This window comes from Propithecus coquereli, unplaced genomic scaffold, assembly GCF_000956105.1.
Source record: "Propithecus coquereli isolate 6110/MARCELLA unplaced genomic scaffold, Pcoq_1.0 Scaffold362, whole genome shotgun sequence".
NCBI lineage: Eukaryota > Metazoa > Chordata > Mammalia > Primates > Indriidae > Propithecus > Propithecus coquereli.
The window spans coordinates 1,681,466-1,703,126 of NW_012149308.1; the positions used below are offsets into that span (position 1 = coordinate 1,681,466).

The window sequence follows — 21,661 nt, forward strand, 5'->3', positions numbered from 1 at the left end:
AAACCAAAATATCGACCAATACAATCGCTGTAACTCTTTCCTGGAGAGATCAGATTACCCTGAACAAAGATCTAGGAGGGTTTAGAGATTTTTAAAATCAACCACCATATGTAAAACCACAGCAGAGTGAGAGAAAAGCAAGTTCAAGCAATTTTCACCTGTCATTCAAAGATAAAAATGCCTCCTTAGAGGAAAAAAGGATTCAGCAAGCATTTATTAAACACCTACCACGTGTCAAGCAGTCTTGGCACACTTCCTGATAAATACAATGCCAATGTTTCTTCTGTCACATCCATCCATTGGTATATAAAACTCAGTAACTACCTCAAATACTTTCTGGAAGTAGAAATGTAAAGAATACAAATACCAAATAAATGTGCACATACAGAGGTTGGGGGGGGTGTGTGTGTGTGTTTGTGTGTGTGTGTGTATGTACGTAGATGACAAAGAGATGTACAAAGATTCACTGTACACAAAGACACAAGGTTCTCTTCATATGTACCAAGACACAGATTTTATCTGTCTTTTAAAAAAGCCTTACCCTAACATCTGGAAGCATTTAAATTAAGAAGATTTTTATATGATATCACTATGATCCCTAAAAATTACCAACATGGCACAAACATTAGGAACTTACTCCCAGAGCCATATATAAATTAAGTAATCTCTGTGAAAAACTGTAATTTATGAAGCATACTAATGTGCTGGTCTAACAAAGACCTTGATTAAGGACATTTTAGCTCATACCAGAGTAAAAAGCTAGATGTCTTTTGTACCTTAATTACATTTTGTCTTTTTCAGTCTTACAACAAAAGTAAATATGCCTTTACTATAATTATACAAGATTTTATCACTGGGGGGAACTGGGTGAAGGATACACAGGTCCTCCCTGTATAGTTTTGTGTTTGTTTTTGCAACTTCCTATGCATCTAATTATTTCAAAACAAAAGTTAAAGCACATCAAAACCATTAATGCCATTCTCTGGGAGTAGAGAGTAAGCAGATTCATTCTAAAACCAAACCAAAGGTTCTACTTAGAGAAACTGTACCAGTAACACAGTTCCTGCTCGTGATCTGATCTGATGATATAAATTTTAACATTGTCACATGCTGAAGCAAATTCAGAGTGTAAATGGCTACTGAAGATCCTATCAGAACAGCGAGAGATGCTGTTTCTTTCTTTCAGGGGATCATTTCAATTTAGCAAGGTATAGGACATCATTCTCATGGCTGTTCTTCTATGAAGCCCCACAGCCCCACGGGACTAGTCTCTCTGCCTTTGTGCCCCACTCTTCCTCAGATGCCCTTGAGCACAGCACCTGGGACCCTCTCCTGAACTTCCGCTGATTTGTGTGCCCCTTTCTGCAATGTGAGCTTACTGAAGGCAGGGACCCTGTCTGATCTGTCTCTGTATATCTTCAGGGCCTGGTACAGTGCTGTAGTAACAATAGGAGCTCAATAAAGGTAGAACGAATGAAGAACAGAAGGGAAAAAGAAGGAAGGAGAGAAAGAAGAATGGATGGATATGGACAGACAGATGGAGAGATGGGCCTGCTTTTCCTTAACTATACCTACAGGAAGATTACAAAAGCCATGTAACTTTTATCAGAAGTATCCATCCTTGTTAGGAGACCATGTCTCTCCAGGGATCTCAAAATCTCCTCAACAGTGGACAGATTCCATTGGCAACTAAACATGGCTGCTGAAACCATTGGGCTGTCCTGGTCCTGACATGGAAGGCTTTTAATTGAATAAGTGTTGAGGAGGAGCAGCCTCTAGAAGAGAAACTGCCCCTTCTGAGCCAGTGAAGTAAGGCCAAATGATTGGAAGACCGTTCCAGCCAGCCTCCTAATCCTCCTGCACCAGGAATCCCAGCAGCATGTGCTTTGAGCTGAGCAGTCAGGCAAGATCAGCCGTCTGTGTTATCGACTTGGAATGAGAGGAGATAGTTTGTTTCAATAGTTCCAAAAACACAAGAAGCTGACCCTCCAGCTCTGGGAGCATAGCTAAGATGGCAGGACACCAAGAGGTCAAGGCTCTCCCCAAAAGGGGTTGCGCAGTACCTCTCCAGATCTCCTCTGTATCAGTAGAGGAATCTCAAAGTGATTTCCAAATGCAGACATGATGTTTCAGCAAACGTGGGTATCAAACAGTGTGCAAGCAGCCTCCAAGCAGCTGATACTAACTGGTTATGTCTCAACAGTTATCTTGATTAACAACAACAGCTATTTCCTAAAGGTCTTCTATGGGCAAGATGGCTTATATACATTATTGCTATTGGAACTTACAATGCACTTCCTCATGTAAATAATGTTTATAATGACCCAATTCAGTCCTCACTCCAAAAAATCCCATTCAATCCACAATGTCGGTGAGGTACGGTATTGTTATAGGACTTAATTACCAGGTACAATACTATTCCAGTGTACAAAATAAGATACCAGGGCAGCTAGAATTCTAATATCGATTTTGGGAGCAAGAGCAACTCCCACTATCATGGGATCAAGCACACCTTCTCCCCTCCTGGCTGCTCTTATTGGCCGGGCCATGTTAGTAGAGAATCCCCCTGCCCCAAGTCAGAGAAGGCAGCAGGAGCTCCAAGATACTCCATTTGCTCCAAAATCCCCTCCAGTCCTTCTTACTATAGACTCTAGGATGGAATAGGGTTCAGGGGTAGGAGGGTCCCAGGCGCTGGCAGTGGAGGGAAGGGGCATTGCTGAAGCCACTGAGCTCACCAGCCAGTACCGCTGTTTCTATGTATGTCAGGCTGGATGATGACTGCGAGCTGCTGACACACCAAGTGAAGGAGGTCACCTGAGCACTTCTCTGGAAATGGCTTTACCTCCAGATGGGACATGTGTCCAATCATACTACTAGTTGAATAAAAAAGACACAAACTAACATGAGAACACACCTCAAATCGATTTTTTTCTAAATGCAAAGGAAGACATTTAAGAATTATTTTGGCAGGACTAAGCTGTCCTCCTCTTGTCAGAAAGGAAAGTCTGCCACCCCAGGTAGTGCCACACCATCATGACACAGCCGAGCCTCCTACAACATTCACGCCTATGACCTTGGCTCAAGACGGCACAAGAGATACACAGACGCCCACATGGGAAATTGGGTTAGCGACTGGGAGAACAAAGCTTCTCGGTCCTGACCTTTTGCTCCATGAGCCGGAAAGGGCAGCAGAGAAGCTGGAGGGAGACCTTCAGGCCCTGGAGAAAGAAAGACCTGAAGTTCGTTCTCACCATCACAGAAGGACACACATGCTCACCCACAGCAGGGCCTGGACTCTCAGTTGTCAGACTTCTAAGGGAATTGGCATGCACTCATCTTGTCCGCGACACTTCTCACCATCAGTGACTTTTTTCTTGGTCATTTTTCTCCAAGTTCCTTAGAGGATGCTGAGAAATACTGACAACCTCATTTGGTTCATTTAAAAAATAATCACAAACTTTCAGTAAGCAACACTCTAGAAGTATATGGAGGCACAGCAACGTGGGCCACCCATGAGACAGTATTACCACAGCACGAAGGCTGGCAGTCACCTATCCAGAGACATAAAGAATGTGTGGCTGCAGGTCACACCTTTACAGTGATAAATTTACTAACTACAATGGGTTAAGGTAACCAAGAAAACACCTATGTCATAGCCTCTCTGCATAGAATATGGAACAGAAGGGAGGCTGGGGCAGAGGCCCAATGGCCTGCCCGCCCCTCTCCTGCTCAGTGGGGTGGACTTCCTTACTTGACTTGGACAGCTGCTCATCCTGGGAAATGCCCAGCTCATCTGACTCCCCTGACAGCTCCTTGATGAAGTTGGAAGGAAACATTCCAGTCTTCCCGTTGAGAACACCTTCCCACCATCCTTCTTCTACCTGTAGAAATGCAAACAGAAGAACAGAGGTGAATGGGTCAGGCTAGACCTGGTGGCTCCCAGTCTTGTCTCCCGTCCGTATGGTGCAGTGTACAGAGTCCACACAGGGAGTGTAGGTGGACCCAAAGCTTAAAACATAACAGGGAGGGCCGGGCGCAGTGGCTCACGCCTGTAATCCTAGCACTCTAGGAGGCCGAGGCGGGCGGATTGTTTGAGCTCAGGAGTTCGAAACCAGCCTGAGCAAGAACGAGACCCCATCTCTACTAAAAATAGAAAGAAATTAATCGGACAACTAAAAATATATAGAAAAAATTAGCCGGGCATGGTGGTGCATGCCTGTAGTCCCAGCTACTCGGGAGATTGAGGCAGTAGGATCACTTGAGCCCAGGAGTTTGAGGTTGCTGTGAGCTAGGATGACGCCACGGCACTCACTCTAGCCCGGGCAAAAGAGTGAGACTCTGTCTCAAAAAAAAAAAAACAAAACATAACAGGGAACAAGAAAACAGACCACACATAGAGTCTGAAGATTCAGACTAAGGAAGAGGGGGTTAACCTGGGGTCCATAAATGCAAATAGACAAAAATTTATACTTCATTTTCATTAGCCTCTAACTGAAATTTGGCATTTTCTTTATTATGAATGTAGGTAACACAGTGATATTAGAAGGACTTATGACTAATCACCAAACAAATCACAGATATTTTCGTATCATATCATAGATGCTGTAGGTATCTCAAAATATCATCTCATTGCAGCTCTGAAATGGTGATAGTTATTATACTTGCTGGGAAACCTTTGTTATTTAATGTATTAATAAGGAAACATAGATTGCTAAATCAAAATTTGTTTTTAAAAGAGTTGGATACCTACTTCAATATAAATGATTCCCTTTGTAATCCCTTATAATCCTACATGTTTTATTTTATGCATTTAAAACCATTATTTGAAAACTGAGAATCATTTCCCCAGACTACCAAAACTAACTTGATAGCTTAACAAAAACAGTTAAGAATCCATGGGATAAGAACTCACTCAGAAGGTAGAGGAGATTCCTGCAGGTTTCTGAAGGGTTCTAGGTTACCCCAGGATGAACTGGAAGTGGGTAGAGGGAGATAGGAAGGGCAGCAAGACTACAATCATCTGGGCAGTGAGTGAAGGCCACACTGGGGGAGCAGTGAGAATGGACAAGGCAGATTTGAGGCCCATTGAGGTATGAGCTGGCCTTGAGCTATCGACTATTGGGAATGGGTGAGAAAGGGTAAAAAGAAACAAAACAAAACAAAAAAATCTCGTCTCAGGATTTTGTGATGGAGCCACCAGTAGGACAGCAGAAGTCAGAATTAGCTATCCAGCTTCTTGGAGGAAAAATAAGGGCATTTTGAGAACAAGCAAGTATTAAGTTACCAGCAGTATGGTACGGTGTAACAGAAAGAGATCTAGAACCATTGGATTTTTTTTTTTTTTTTTACCATGGTGCATGTACAGACAGTCCCTAATTTACAATAGGTCGACTTACAATTTTTCGACTTCATGGTGGTGTGAAAGCAATATGCGTTTGGTAGAAACCATGCTTCCAATGTTGAATTTTGAGCTTTTCCAAGGCTAGTGATATATAATACGATACTCTCTCCCAATGCTGGGCAGCGGCAGCAAGCCACAGCTCCCAGTCAGCCACATGATCACGAGAGTAAACAATAGTGTGCTATGTTGCCAGATGATTTTGCCCAACCGTAGGCTAATGTAAGTGTTCTAAGCACATTTGAGGTAGGCTAGGCTCAGCTGTGATGTTTGGTATGTTAGGTGTATTAAATACATGCCAACTTATGACAGTTTCAACTTACGATGGGTTTATTGGGATGTAACCTCATTGTAAGTTGAAGAGCATCTGTATTCCCAATCCAAATCAATAAACACAATTTAAAGGCTAAAATAATTCAAACAAAAAAGAAAAGGAAAATTGAATCAAAAGCCCAGTTCAAATCCTACCCTGAAACTTAGCAGTTATGCTACTGTATTCAAATTTTCTCTACCAAAATGAACCCCATGTTCCCCATCTGTATAATGGGGACAATTAACACACTTCACAGTTGTTGTGTTTAGGCAGGACCTCAATCTGTATTAGAGAGAGATGCACTATGATTCCACACTAGGGGCTGGGGATACAGAACTGCACAGGACATGTTCCTATTTTTCTTCAAGAAGGAGACAATGCACCAAGGTAGAAAGGTGTGACTAAAAAGTAGCAATGCAAGGTAAATAGATGAGAAAATACCATGACTTAGCACAAATCAAACTTGTTACACAAAGTCAAGCTCGCTGAGATCTGGGATGCTGAAGGAAGGCTTTGAGAAAAAAGAAATCAAAATTAAGGTAGGCTGTTAAGAGTAGAAAGGACAGTTAAAATTAGGAGAGGAGTAAGTGTAAGATATTCCAGAAAGTGGGGAGCTGATGGAGCCTGTGGAATGGAAACAACCAGAATGATACATTCAGAGTATTTATTAGGGACTCACGGGATACAGACTTGCAAAGTAGCAACTACGTTTGTGTGATCACAAAATCTTTGGGAAAGAATCCAGACAACGGCATCTGGGCACAACTGTCCCAAAGACTACTCAACACCAAATCGTGGCATTTAACAGCATTTCTGTTGAAATCGTTCCATGTTTCTATGTCAACTCCACTGATATGTATTATTCTTTCAAGGAGCTTTTTACAGGATTAAGATGGTTAGGAAGAGTCACCACGAGCCTGAGTATCAATAGTCACAGGACTTGTAGCGTGGGGTCCTTCGTGCTAGTCCTGAATAAGAAACCATAAAATGACCTTCTCCCAGGAATCATAGGGCAGGAGGGGAAAACCGAGGGCACAAACCACAAAGGAGCAGTCCCGGGCATAATCCCTGACAGCACAGGGCAGCTGGGCCAGTTCCATTCTATGCGGTTTGAAAATATCGGAAACGTTCCTGTTCCTTTTAATAAGCGCCTCTAGCCAGAGATCCCTGAGGTAAGCGCTCCTGATGTGTAGGATCAGCCGGCTGCCTGCTGAGAAAACAGGGGCATCTTCACCTCACCACACTCCCACATGCCTGTAGCGCTGTCACAGCACGGTCTGAGAGGAGTGGCCTACAGGAAAATGGCAGAGGTCTATCATGAGCCATGTGGTGAGGGGAGGGGCAGACAATAAAACCAACACGCATCACCTGGGGGGCATACGTCCCATCCACAGGCACCATGGGCACCGTGCTCGTTTCTCTGTGAGCAGGGGCCCTTCATTGGCCCCAGTACTAGTGGGAGCTGTTCAGAGCACTTTCTAGAGCCTGCTGCTTCGGTCTTGAGATTGAGCCTGGGGAGATATGAGAAAAATGATACTTACCCTCACACTGTACCAACTCCCTGAATAAATATGTGGACACTGAAGCCCAGAGTAATTTCATTCACTCATTCATTCATTCTAAGAGTAAAGCACAGTGCCTCACGCGTTGAATGAATGAGTGAAAGACAAGGAAATCCTTGGGGGAAATCCTCCATAGGGGCCTAGAGAACCCTGATTTCCCTCCCTGCCCTCTACCAAAGGATTTTTCCTTCCTGTGAAGAACAAATGGGACTAAGAGACCCTAACTACATTGGCCACTGTTCTTAACTAGGTACTGCCACACCCAGGTCTGTATGGCCCTCCCAATTCCACCAATAATTAATGAGCACCTATCTTACACTGCCCCAGTACCTCAGGACAGATTAGTGAACATGGCAGATAAAGATCCCATCCTCAAGAAGTTTCTGCAGCAAAAAGTGGAACATACAGAGCTGTATACACCCTGTTTAGAAATCAATCTTGCTTATGTTTATGTCTCTACGGTTAAAGAGAGAAAGAAATGCATCTCTTTGTAATAAAGCAGGGATTACAAATGCCAAGAAGGGCTTATAATTTCCACTCCAAGGAAAGTATAGTAATAAGGGGGGCAGATGCCTACCTTCTCCCCCTTCCCACTCATAAACAGTCTTCTGCAAGCCTTGGCTCTAGGCTGAGAACAAACCCCACCTGCGTCCCTCTGTGACCAACCCAGACATTTCTGAAACCCATGGCTATGCCCCAAGAGCGAACCCTGCCTTTGACCCAGAGCTGGTGGTGCTTGAGAATGATGAAATAAAACTACTTCATCAGTTTATATCTGAGTGTCCTGCAATTTCCATGTCTTTGCAATCAACAGCATCTAAGTGGGTTCAGGATCCAAGGACATAGTTTCTAGGTCTTAGCCCTGTGGAAGGTTGGGCAAACAACTGGGTGAATTTCAATACCCCCATCCCCACCCCATCGTGCAAACTTTGTCTGCATTTGTAAGGTGCTAACGAAGAAGTCTGACTGAAGAGAGGACGCGGTGTCTGAGGATACCTAGCTATTCAGGACACTTCCTATTTATCATCCATGAAGTTTTACCTGCCAACTGTACTGAGAAGGGGAACAGTGGATTTACCAGGTCAAAAGTCTACCTGAAGGTACAAGTACTAAGAGAGAAAATCCATTTAAGGACTGATACACCTTTTTTCATCCAATGAACACTTTGTTACCCAAACCCCAGTCAGAAGCTCACCGGAGGTGTGGGCTTGAGGGAAGCCTGAGGAGGGAGGGGCACACAAGCGAATGAAGTCAGCTTCATTGTTTCAAGAGCTGTTTTTACCCCATTCTTTCCATAAAAGAAAATCGACACATCAAACTCTAAGGAAAGGCCCATACCTTAAAACTGCTAACATTTTCCTCAAAATTTTTTCAGAAATAATTAGATGAGAATTTCAATACTGGTCCTTTCTCTTACCTGTGAAAGGTAGAGGAAGGAATTTTGAAAATTTTTGAAACACTAGAAAAATATTAAGATCATTTTTTAAATTTCTTTAAATTGAGGTATAATTTACATAAATGCATAGATCTTAACAGTACAGGTTGATCAGTTTTGACAAATGCCTGTTGTAACACACACCTTCACCAATAGAGCATTTCCATCACTCCAGAAAGTTCCCTGGGCCCCTTCCCAGCTAATCTACTTTTAAGCAATCACTAATCTGCTTTCTATCACCTTTGATTAATTTTGTCTCTTCTGGAACATCATATAAATGTGCTAAGACATAATTTAACTTAGCTAAAAATATATAAATTGTTTCTGGAAAGTATCTTTTTCTGTCAGTGGAATTAGTGAAAAAATATATTTTTAAGGAGGCTGCTTCCTGAAGGCATAAACATCTACATTATTTTCCTATTTTAATTGCTTTAAATAACTATCCTTGTTGATTTTAGGATAGTAAAAGCTTGTTATGACAAATACAAATGAGTATTATATAGGTCCTGGCTGGGCCAATATTTTCCCCCAATGCCTTTATAGTTCATCATATGATTATCTCTTTCTGGCTGGGCCAGAACATTCCATACACACAGGGAAGTTGATTTTTGTTTCTTCTCATTTTTCTGAAAACAAGCCTATTCCACATAAGAAGGGGCCCTCAAAAGAGAAATCCATAGAATAATTGAAAGGGAAATGATATAAGGAAATACACAACGATTTCCATTTAACACTTAGGCAAACTTCCCAACAAGACAGAGCAACGCCCAAGATGTTCATCAGAGTGGAAAGGGTTTCTGATAGGACTTCTGGAGACAGCCTTCAGCAGTGCTTGATAGTCCTGTCCTTCAAAACAGCACATGCCATTCTACAGGTCCCCGAACTCCTAAGTGAATCTATGCTAAGGCCTTGCTATCATTTCAGTTTGAAAATATGAACAAACAGTGAATCAAGCCAGCAAGATAACCTTTCTGATGAATCAAGATCCTCAAGTTTTGTTCCTGTCACTATTCCCAGGTGAGAAAATGTAGCGTATGGGGATATGTTAACCTGGAAAAACCCCGAGGTCAGGAAGCTTTAAACAGGGTGTTCCTGTGAGAGTCCAGCGTGGGCAGCATCGTAACTTGGATCTCAAGCCCATTTCATTGCATCCACCCGCGCCTGCTTCGCATAGTCCTCACCTGTCCCGAACATTCACAGTCACCCCCCACTTCAGTGCAAGGCTCTACCTACACTCCATCCTCCTTCCTCCAGCCTCACCCAGTGCCTTACACAATAGAACCTGTGCTCATTGATGAATTGATCCCAATACTGCTCACCTTTCGTGTATCCAGTTGAAATTTCGCCTATTCCAAGAAGCATCTTCTTCGCCCTCAACGAGCAGTCCTGTTTGTAAATTCCTCCCTTATTTGTCAATACCATCATTTGCCACTCTGGTAACATCTTGGGTTATTAGTTATCTGCTTAGCTGTGTGTCTCTTACCCTCCCTGACTAGACCAAGCATATTTCAAGGTATAGATTCTGTTCAATAAATCTCTGAATCTCTATAAACACAGTTTCTCTCAGAGTGTAAGCAATGAAATATTTGATAAATCCCATAGCTATACAAATCTATTATAAATACATTTAAGCTTGCAAATACGCTTTTATATGATTATGGCCTGTTTTGTATGCTGATGATTCAAATCTAACCACTTTCTCTTCTAAACATGGCTTCCCTCTCCTTAATTATGAATATTTTACCATCTCTGTGCATTAGCAAATCAGAGGTGTTCACCCCAAAGTTATTTAGAGAAATAACTGTAGAACAGCTTGAGCTCTTTGGATTATCAGATTTTTATATTAATGTTATCTTTTTTTTGAAAAGGGATACAAACCCTTCTAAAGCAAGGTAGTATCTTAACAGGTAAGAATTTAAGTATGTTTTGATCGTCTATTAACTAATCAGCTTTTAAATGAATTTAACTTCTCATAGGCAAAAATAGAATGAAGATGAACTGCCCATTCTTACCCACAAAGGTTGTCTGACTCAGTTAAAAGTTTTGAAGAATTTCAAAGGCCTATTTAATTCTAGCTGAGTGAACCAAATCTCCTTGTATGGGCACAAGAAGGAAGATGCAGACATTTTTTGAAAGTTGCAAGTTATGATCTTTGCAAACCACAAAGCCAGGTTAGGCTTTAAGACAGAGACAGAGACTGATATCATTGGTCTCCAGCCAGCCTGACCGGGGACCACTGAGAAATACCTCAAAAACTAACCATAAAGAACACATAAAAACAAGAATCTTTGAACATCTCTTGTGTCACCACTGAGAGACTGGTTAAGACCAAGCTCATCCAACACAAGAGGAAAAGCGGCTCCTTTCCCAGGCTCTAGATAACACAGACAGAAAAACAAAGTGGCTTCAATGCACTTTAGGGGAAAAAAAGGCCAAAAAGTCAGTTTCAAAACTCCAGAGGCCTTCAAATGCTGTTTCTCCTGGTAACCTTGTCCACCTGGCATTTCCGTTCTTCTTATAATTAGAATTTGGCCTGCATTTATCTAGCCTCTCCACTCTGGACAAAAATGACCCACATGTGTACTCACAATGATTTCTTTCAAATATCAATCCAGGAAATCAGAGCCTTTTATTTTCCTTTCGAATTGGCAGCCCAGTTACTTTAGGTTCCCAATGATGGGTTTTTTTCCCCACAGCAGAACCACCCCTCTCCAGCCATGAGGCAGAAGCAGGGGAAGCACTTCCTTCAGCGACCTTCATTTGGCCAACTCCATGAGGCCGGACTACCCCGCGCTCCCCCTTCCTTCCCTAAACCAGGCTGAGCCCTCCTACCAAGGGTCAGGGTTGCTTCCGCCCAAACCTGCTTAAGCTCGTTGGTAGCACATGTTTGGTTAAATAGTGCAAAAATATATGTGTGAAGAGAAGGTTAATGGTAAGAAGATATAAAGGCACTGATTTGAAGGTTTTTTTTTAAAAAAAACTGCTGCTAAATTAGGTATGGACAAGACAACTAAAAAATACTGGGGGTGGGGAAGTTGCAGAACTTTGGAAGGCTTATGTACTCCAATTGCCTCACTTATGTTGTCATCAATCGACTTTAAAGAAACCAACAGGGATCACAGAGGATGCACTACGGATGCAGAAAGGATGGATCTCAAACCAGCAAACTCATGCTTAGGGAAAAGGCCTCCACCCTATAGCATAAGGTTGTATCGATAAATGATGAACAAATATACATTTTGACATTTGAAGCTACAATTTGATATTAAGGTAGATGTATATCAGTTTTTTAGGATTCTCTACTTCATTCAACTGTTTCGAAAAACCGGTCCATACATTCAAAATCCTAAGAGTTGTCTGTCAGGGCAAAAAAAAAAAAAAAAAAGTGTGTGCATTTGTGTGTGTATACAGCTTTGCAAACTGTAGAATCAATCTATTAATCAATAAAAATATATTGTGCATGTATATATATTTCTATAGATTAATAGATCAACTTCTACAGTATTGCAAAGCTATTATTGTGTTTTTACCTTAATTTGTCCCTGTGATTTAGAGGTTTTTGTTTATTTTAGGGTTTTGTGATTTAAACAAAATTTATTTTTTAAAAGGTGGTTATATTTTTATTTTTGCAATGCCACGGTTAGAGGAGCATATGAAGAGGTAACACATCTCCTTTTCCTTAACCATGCTCTTTTTTACCTTTTGCACAAAGGTAAAAGTTTCTGTTAATCTCACAGTTAATGGTATAAAACAGAGGTTGGCAAACTTTTCTTCCAAAGGGCCAGATAATAAATATTTTAGGTTTTACAGATCATGTATGTTCTCTGTCATATATATTTTTTTATAACCCATTAAAAATGTAAAAACCATTTTTAGTTTGCACCATACAAAAACAGACTGGGCCAAATGTGGCCATGGGCAGCAGTTTGCCAACCTGCAGTATAAAATATCTACTTTCTGTCTTGTCAGAGAAATTGCTCTCTTTAGGCTTCTAGACAGTCTGCTGCCTGAAGCAGAGCAGGGCCTTGTTTATAATCAAATGTGGCTTGTGAAAAGAGTAGAAATGGAGAATTTCTGCTCACTTTTTACTCTCCCAAGCAGTTTTTCCATTCACTCATTCAATAAATTTGTTGAGCACCTACTATGTACACTCTTAAACATCTTTGTGATAGCAGAGATTTCCAGTGTTTCTTCCTTAAAAGGGCAATTCCTCCAGATTCTCTAAACCAGGAGTTATCATTTCTTAATACTCATGTTTTAGGGAAAATCAGTATTAAAATCTCTACCAGCACTCAAGAGGATTCATGATCATAAAAAAATGAATCTAGCTAACAATGATATCCTTGCATTGCATCCAATGACACATCCTTAAAGCAATAGCCTAGATGAGGAAAAATATGTAACTATCTCTATTTAAAGATACTTCTTTTCCTCCCATAGGCTGAAACTTTTTAAAAAAAAACATTCTCAGATCCAGAACATCCCCCAAATAATTTCTTCCCATTTTCCTAGTTTGCGGCCATGTAACATAAAATCTGGATCCAGGTAGGGCTCTTCATTAGCTATCTCAGCCATAAAACAATACTACATTTAAGAGTGAATACTGCCTCCAAAGCAATGTACACTCCCACATTTCATCTCAGGGAAGGAGTGATCATGTTTCTGCTCCTTCAGGATGAAAACTGTAACTGTTAGCTTGAATCCTCCTGCTATTTATCAAAGGGAAGGGAAGACTTTATAAAATGGCCAAAGGAGCATAGGACTTCAGTATTAAAATATAAAGGTTGCCCCCATTCCAGATCTTTGGTACAGACATCAACTATAATAATTTGATTGCTCACATCACCAAAACATGGCACATTTATTTTGTAATTAAAAGTGATTGTGATTTTCCTTTTGACCATGTTAACAAAGGGGAAATGCCTTGGGAAACTACTTTGCAATGTTCTCTCATTTCTCTTAAATACACATTTGTACAACCCATTGCCATGTGATGAAGTTCATGGGGGAAAGAATAGAGTGGGCCAAGGTTACCGCTTTCGCTCCCGTCTCTGTGTCCTTTTCTTTTCCTTCTCCTTGCGCTCTTGTTTGGCTAGTTTGTCTCTCTCCCTCTGCAGCTTGTCCTGTTCCTTCTTCCTTTGGGACTCATCCCGAAGCGAGTCCCACTCCAGTTTTTGGGCATTGAGGACATCTTTCACGTTGGTGTTTCGGAACAGAGATTTGTCAGAACCGATGATCATTGTGGTGGCACCTGAATCATCCTCATCTGCTTCATCCTCTGCATCTGTCACATCAGCATACTGGGCCAGGAGGGCAGCTTTTCTCTGTTTCTTCTCTTCTGCCACCATTCTGGGCTTCACCACGATCTGTGCGTGCTTCTCAATTAGGGTCGCAATGGCCTGTACCTCATCTTTTTTCACTTTAGTGACAACCTTCTGAGTTTCCGACCATCGTTCCACAATCTCCTTGCAGATACGAAGGAGGGAATCTTCTTCCAGGAAAGCAGAGAAGATACCCTGCAGAGCGTCCAGCTTTTCTTCTTCCTCCTCCTCCTGCAGGACACCCAGAATGTAGGCGCCGTAAACGGCTCGGTCCACTCCCAGGGCCTCCAATCGTGCGTCTAGCCATGCTCCAAAGCCGCCGCTTCCGCCATCGCCGGAGGCAACCGAGGCCACTTCACCGGGCGCCGCCATCTTGGGGTCAGGGTCCTGCCAGTTCCTGGGGCGCCTACCGCAGTGCCTGACGGGCCGCGCTGCTGACCTACCGCGCATGCCCCTATTTTAGGTGTTCATTTATTGTTTTTAATCTTCAGTGGAATTAGAGAAGAGCTACCATTAGTATTTATACAACGTAAAGACAAAAGGACAGATTTTATATTATACAGTGGCAATGGCCCAATACCTGCAATATTACAAGTAAATTGGAACAGTAGGGAATTTTTGATGATACGGTTTTTAAAATTTGGATTAAAGGCCAGCCTTCACATTGTAGGAAAATATTATAGACTACATGGTTATTTTTTTTCCCTACTTGAAGCAAGCGCAGAATGAAGCCCAGCATTTAGCTGGCAGTGAGTGGAAAAGAGACTGGTATTGCAGGTGGTGAGGGCCTACTGCCATATACATAGCTCTGCAATCACTCCTCTCCTTTAGCAATCTACACTCACTTTCCCTGCAGCCAACAGGCAGACGAAAGTGGGCAATATTTCTCAAAACTGTATCAACCATTTTCCTTGTCTTGATTTGTATTTCTTCTTAATGCATTATTACAACATTAAAGGAAAAGTCATCTTCCATAACAAACCATTTTCAATTCTTATTTCCTTTTAGTCTTTTATCACATTCATATAGATATATTTTACATGGTTACATCCTAGTATATGCAATTTTGTGTTCTGATCTATTCATTTATTTTGCAAAAAGCTGTTTTCATATTGCCATTCAATCATTTACTTATTCAGCAAGCATTTATTAAAGTGCATATTAGGTTTCAGGCACTATTCCAGGTACCACAAATATAAAGATAGATAAAAACCAGGTCTCCACCACTGAAAAGCTCTCAGCTTAGTGGAATATAACAGATAATTACAATGTGAAGTATCATAATAAATACATATTTAAAGGCCTCTCTGTTTATATCTTAATGGCTTCACGATCTTCTAGCTGGATAATACAACTTAATTCCCTTCCTTGATTATTTTTCATTATCACAAACAGTACTGCAATTAACACGTTTCACTTTTTTTTTCTTTTGTTAACCATTTTCTGTGGATAAATTCTTAGGAATGAGATCACTGGGTTAAAAAGTGTTATTCATATTTTTATAGCTCTTGAAATACCTTCCTAAATAGCTTCATGTAAGGATCACACAGATATATAGATTTGGGTATTCTAAGCTTTGCAAGTCTTACCACTAAATATTTTCTTAGGATTTTCATAAGTAAAAAACCATTGTCTTAATGTGTATTATATTTCTTTAATTAATAGCAACATGGAACATTTTCTCATGGTTAAGATTTTTCCCCCTTGTGGGATTTGTGTTTATGGCAAATTTATCTATCATTTATCATTGTCATAGTAACTTCCTAATATATTTTCATATATTACATAACTTACTCATAATTTATTCCATTTTTTTCCTATTTGTTTTTCTTTCTTTAGATGGACTAGCTGCAAATCATACTCAAATATTAACTATTTTTTTATTAGTCACATCTGTTTATTTTTTTCATCTGGAATCTCTTCCATGATTACAATCTTAAGAAATGTGTATTATTGGAATAAAATGTTTTACTCTGTTGTTCATTCATTTTTCACTCACCCAACTTTCAGTAAATGTCTCCCATGTGCCCTGATTGACACAAGGGGTAAAAAAAGGATGAATGACATTAATACAAATTATCTCAAACTCAGAAGTAGGCAAAAGAGGTTCTAGCATGTCCTCCCAGCATCACACCAGGAACCCCATTAACTGCTTCTCTAGGGACATGTACCTGTGTTTGTCACACTATTTACTATTTATGAGGCTAGTTTACAACTCTGTTAGTGTGCATGTTAACTGGTAGAAAACTGAGAGCACTACAAATGATTCTTGTCAAGTAGCAATGAAAATAAATTTTGACCTCAGTTTTACTGCCCTGTAGGATACGACGCAGTTTTACATCTAACTTAGCGATCTTAATCAAGTATTTTTTCTTTCAGTCATTACAAATACTTTGCTCTTTCACAATTCTCTTTGAGCCAGGCTTACAATTTTACAGATCCCCTCTTTAATGAGTTAAATAAAACATTGACACGTGCTCACGTTAGGTTTGTTCAAAAGTCAGGAAATCAGGCTTCTGGCATCAGCCCTGACACTTCCACCCACGTGATAGTTCACTTAAATTCCTCCTCAACTTGCAGCTTCCTTTTCTATAAATTCTGGATTTCTTTAAAGTCAAAGGGTATTCAGGAAACAAAAAACAATTGGAAAACTGCATTTCTATATACAGACACAAATGTTGAATCAGAATGAATGATGACGTTCGAAACCTGAAGCCCAGGATCCCCCAGACCCAAGGGAGTAGAGCCCGAGAAGCCCATCCCAGAGTCCCAGTACCAGGAACACGGGAATGTGATGCAGTAGAAAGAGCGAGGGTCTCCACCCAAACAGACCTGACTTGGCCCTCATTTCTGCCTCTTCTAGGGTCTCTTGAGCCCAATAAAGTGGTTGGGATGAGTAAACCGGCTAACATGTAAAGAACCTTGTCATGCCTACCACATACTAGGTCTTCTAATAAATGTCACTTCTTTTTCTTCCCTCTGAATCCACAGTGTCCCCCACAATGGATAACAAATCCATACTCCAGAGATGGATCTGGGTCACTCTGGATACCCAGAGTCTATTGTCAATTAAGGTAGAAGAGAAAATTGGTGACAGTGGGTCGGAATTGCAGAGGTACTTAGTATGCTGTGTTAGACAATGTTAGAAATGGCCTCACATTTGAATCTAACTGGCTTGGAGCCATTCCTCTGTGGGAACCCATTTCATCAGAGAGGAGACTCAACTAGATGATTTCTAACGTCAAGGCCAAACAGCCTGTGAGTCTATAGCAAGAGCTCCTCGGGGGTGGGAAAGTGGTGGGTCTGACAGCCCCGTGACGCCACCACGCTGCCCAGTGGGCTTGCTTACCTCTCCTACCACCTCTATGATGTCACCAACTTTCAGCTCAAGTTCGTCGTCATTCTGGGGCAGGTAGCTGAATGCCACCTGGCATCGGCGCCTCCGTCGCTCACCTGGATGGGAAAAGCAAAATATTTAGATACAGCTCTTCTCCCAAATAAAGATTTTAAAGAGAGGCTTCCTAGGCATGCAGGCAAATTAAGCTGACTTGTCTCAAATATGCTCTCTGGGACATGGCTAGAGGCACAGCAGCCCTGATCTCTTACAGAGAGGCAGTAGAAAGCAGAGCAATGCTTCTCGGTCTTTTAAAAGCTGCTGGGTCAGAAAGGCATGGGTATGAGAAACCGATCCATTGGTGCAGAAGGCAAAAAGCCCACCCCTGAAGCACTGGAGCACAGTGTTGCCTTAAACGCTTTTCCATGGATGGGGCTTTGTATTTGCTGCTGTTGATTTTTAATGGAAGCTGATGTGATGGGATAGAGAAAAAAGAATGGTCTGCTTCTAATGCTAGCAAGGCAGAGGGAATTTTTCCAAATGTGCAAAGGAAAAGATAAAGTACCCTGGCCTTTTTCTTACTAATCATCACCCTTTCAACATGCTGGAACACAGGCCTGATAAGCAAAGGCCGATTAGATTTCAGCCCACTCTTGGTACCATTTCAAAAGCCCCATGGGGTCTAACAAATCCACTTCTATCTTCTTCCCTCTGTCCCAGGGGATCCATTAACAGGATCCCTGGCTGCTTATACAGAAACAACCCAGGCAAATCAAGATAGAAGTCAGGGACACACTTCACTTGGCCAGAGGACACTGAAGGTTACACCATCTCACTCACCCAGGGTGGCCCATCTGGGAGCCCTTGGCTTAGAGCTGGTTCAAGTATAGATTCAACTGTCCACAGCACATCCACACCACAGAGATGTACGTTTTGGGGAGAAAGAGCATGTATGTGGGGGAAGGGAGTGGGGGGCAGAGAAGAGAGAAAGAGAGAGAGAGAGAGAGAGAAAGAGAATGCACGCACACGCATACAAAGGAGGCCCAAGCCAGGGAGAGGTGGATGAGAGATAGGAAGTGAGACCAACATTGCCTAGAAGTTTGTTGCTCATGGCTGACTGGCTCGCACCATTCCTTCATGCCACCACATGGCCTAGAAAACCAAAGGGATCAATGACTTCAAAGAAATACATTTAGAAATGTTTAAATTATTTTTGGATACTGCCTACAGGGATTCTTTTACTTTTGTAATCTTCTCCCTGAGAAAGGAAGTCCATGCAGGGGTGATCACAGGGCACATTAAGGCCCCCACACAGCATGAAATCATACACAGGGGAAGGTCTCTGTACTACATCTGATGTGCTCCCTGATCAATATTTTTCAAAAGCCAGTGGCCTAGTTCTCCCTGTTCCATTTTTTTTCTGCCTGTACCTCACACTAAGGAAGAACAGAGTTGAACAGAGGGAAAAGGGCAGAAGTTCAGGATCAATATTTTGTCTAATCACATCTTTGGCAACTACACAAATACTCTCCACCCCTCTGAGAAAAATCACAAGCCTCTGGGTCTTAGGAACAAATGCAATGCTCTCATGCCAATTCCCAGGTGCTAACAGTCTGTCAGCAGGCTGAGTAGTGCAACCCCAAGGAGGGCTTGGGTCTCCCTGGGACAGAAGGCCCGCTCCAGCTTGCTTCTCCAAGGCAGGAACTTAGGAGGAGTGGTATTCCAGTGCAAAGACCACGATCACTACTCTATGGCTTCCAACATGACCAAAGGCAAATCAAGTATTCTATGCCATAAAGGATACAGATTTCTCAATCTAGCAAAGAAAATCTAGATGACATTGTGATCTTGGCGCCCCTCTCCTGGTCCCTGTCACTCATCTACCCCGACAGACACCCCTAAAGATGAAGTTCTACTATAAATCTTTAAGAGCTTTTATTTGCTAGATATTATGGCAAAAGCAAACTCCACAGACACAAATCTGGACATGAAACTAGTAAAATGACAAATGTTTGAAATACAAACACAACCAAAGAAGTCACCAAAGTTCTCACCAAAGTGACTTAAAAACATCTGAAGGCTTAGTGTTAGCTGAAGCCATAAAACTTTCAGTTAGATGTAAATTCCTATCTTCAAAAAAAAAAAAAACCCTCTGTAAAAAGCAGTTTCTCACCCAACACTGCACAAATGCCAAAGGAGAGAGTGATATATTCTTAGAGAAAAGACTAATCCAAAGGATTCAGGACGTGAAACAGAATAATCAGACTTCCATAAAGGCCTGCCTGGTATCATTGTATTGACTACTTTCTCTCTGCCATGCTAGTCAATATTTCTTAAAAGCCTCTAAGATGGTTACTCATTTGGTAGCGTAAAGTCCTATAAAGCACACCGCCAACAGACCAAGAAAAGTAAGGCCTATGGAGAGCATGGGGGGAAGAGGTGGCTGGTTGTAAAGATCACATGGCCTGACCCCAGCACAAACAGTTGACCCCCACCCCCAGCACACAGGGATAGCTCGTGATCACTTCTAAATCAGAATCCAGGGCTCAGTGACTTACCCCAGGTCACCAAGCTAGTAAGCGGCAGTATTTCCTTGGCCTGAGTTCAGAGCTCTCTCTGCAGTGCTAGAAGAACCAATTCAATTCCCATCCCATGCCAAACTCTCTGCAATCTGTACTTAACTGCTTTCTACAACACTGCTTTGTGTCACTTAGGTCTTTGCCATGGCTCGCTCGTTACAGAGAGCTCCGTAACTCCTGGAATGCTGCTTTTCTAGGCCTCAACTCTGGCATGTCACTGATTCAAACTTGTTTGCCAGTCCTACCCAACCTACAACCCAGTTCAAGGGGGACGCTTGAAGTTGGGAGAAATTGTATTTCAGTTGCATCCATTCATTTTAAAGTTAAGTTTAAGGATGTCATTTGCCATTTTTTCCTCTCCTGGCATTTCACTGATGTTTACTAGTGAGTCTTGACCACCTTCAAAGAGGTAGGTAGATGACAATGCCACCTCCTTTCAATAGGTGGTATAAACGGGAGGAAAAAAAAAGTATGATTTGTTTACACCTGGGGTTTGGAAATCCGTTAATTTGAGCTACCACCTTCATGCCCAGATGAACTGGGCATGGAGTTCCTGATATAAATTCCAGTTTTAGCACTTTTTACAGTAGTCCCCACTTATCCACAGTTTTACCTTCTGTGGCTTCAGTTACCCATCGTAAACTGAGGTCCAAAAGTATTAAATGGAATATTCCAGAAACAAACAATTCATAAGGTTTAAACTGTACATTGTTCAGAGTAGTGTGATAAAATCTTGTGCTGTCCTGCACTGCCCTCCCAGGATGTGAATCATCCCTTTGTCCAGTGCCTCGATGTTGTAGACCTCAACCTTCCCATTAGTCATTGACATCATCTGCTCCTAACATCCAACCATCGACATCTTCATGGCTTGATGATCCAGCATCACCTGAAGCAGATGGTCCTCCTCCTGACGTATCATCAGGAGGTCAAAAGTGGCCTAACGCTATGTCACAATGTCTACATCATTTGCCTCACTTCATCTTATCACATAAGCATTGTATCCTCTTACATCATCACAAGAAGAGTGATGTACAATAAGATTTTGAGAGAGAGAGACCACATTCACACAACTTTTATTACAGTATATTGTTATAATTGTTCTACTTTCTTATTAGTTACTGTTGTTAATCTCTTATTATGCCTAACTTATAAATTAAACTTTATCATAAGTATGCATGCATAGGAAAAGACATAGTATATACAGGGTTCAGTACTATTCATGGTTTCAGGCACCCACTGGGGGTCTTAGAATGTATCACCCATGGAACCCACTGTATTAAGTAAAGTAAGTGCTACTTGAACACAAGCACTGTGATACTGCAATAGTCAATCTGATAACCTACATGGCACACCCTGAACTCTCTCACTAGCCCCCATAGCCACCTTCCATTTGTGACCAACTTTGTTTAATATAACAGTAACATTTACTGAACACTTACTATGTACCACAAACTGCTAAGCACTTTGTATGTATTACCCCATTTAATCCTCACATTGAACCTCTGGGGTGGATTACTGACCACTCCCCACCTTTTATTTTTTTTTAAACAGACAGCGAGACTGAGGAGACACGGAGAGATCAAGTATTTTTTAGGAGAGGTCTGACAGCTAGTAAATGGGAAGCCGAGGATTTCAAACCAGAGACACTGTCTCCCGTATCTGACAGCTCTTAAGAAATCTCAGCTTTGCACGCCTGTAATCCTAGCTCTCTGGGAGGCC

The 21,661-nt window shown here is 41.7% G+C and overlaps 1 protein-coding gene and 1 pseudogene across 2 annotated transcripts in view; both read right to left on the reverse strand.

The window, feature by feature from the left end:
- SH3KBP1 (SH3-domain kinase binding protein 1) overlaps positions 1 to 21,661 on the reverse strand; it is a 330,680-nt gene that overhangs the window by 151,570 nt on the left and 157,449 nt on the right. For both annotated transcript variants that reach the window (XM_012651703.1, XM_012651704.1), the window contains 2 exons: positions 17,379 to 17,482; positions 3,752 to 3,881 (listed from right to left, as the gene is read on the reverse strand). In XM_012651703.1, coding sequence (XP_012507157.1) covers positions 3,752 to 3,881; positions 17,379 to 17,482 — 234 coding nt within the window. The remainder of the gene's footprint in view (positions 1 to 3,751; positions 3,882 to 17,378; positions 17,483 to 21,661) is intronic.
- LOC105816318 lies at positions 13,739 to 14,401 on the reverse strand (annotated as a pseudogene).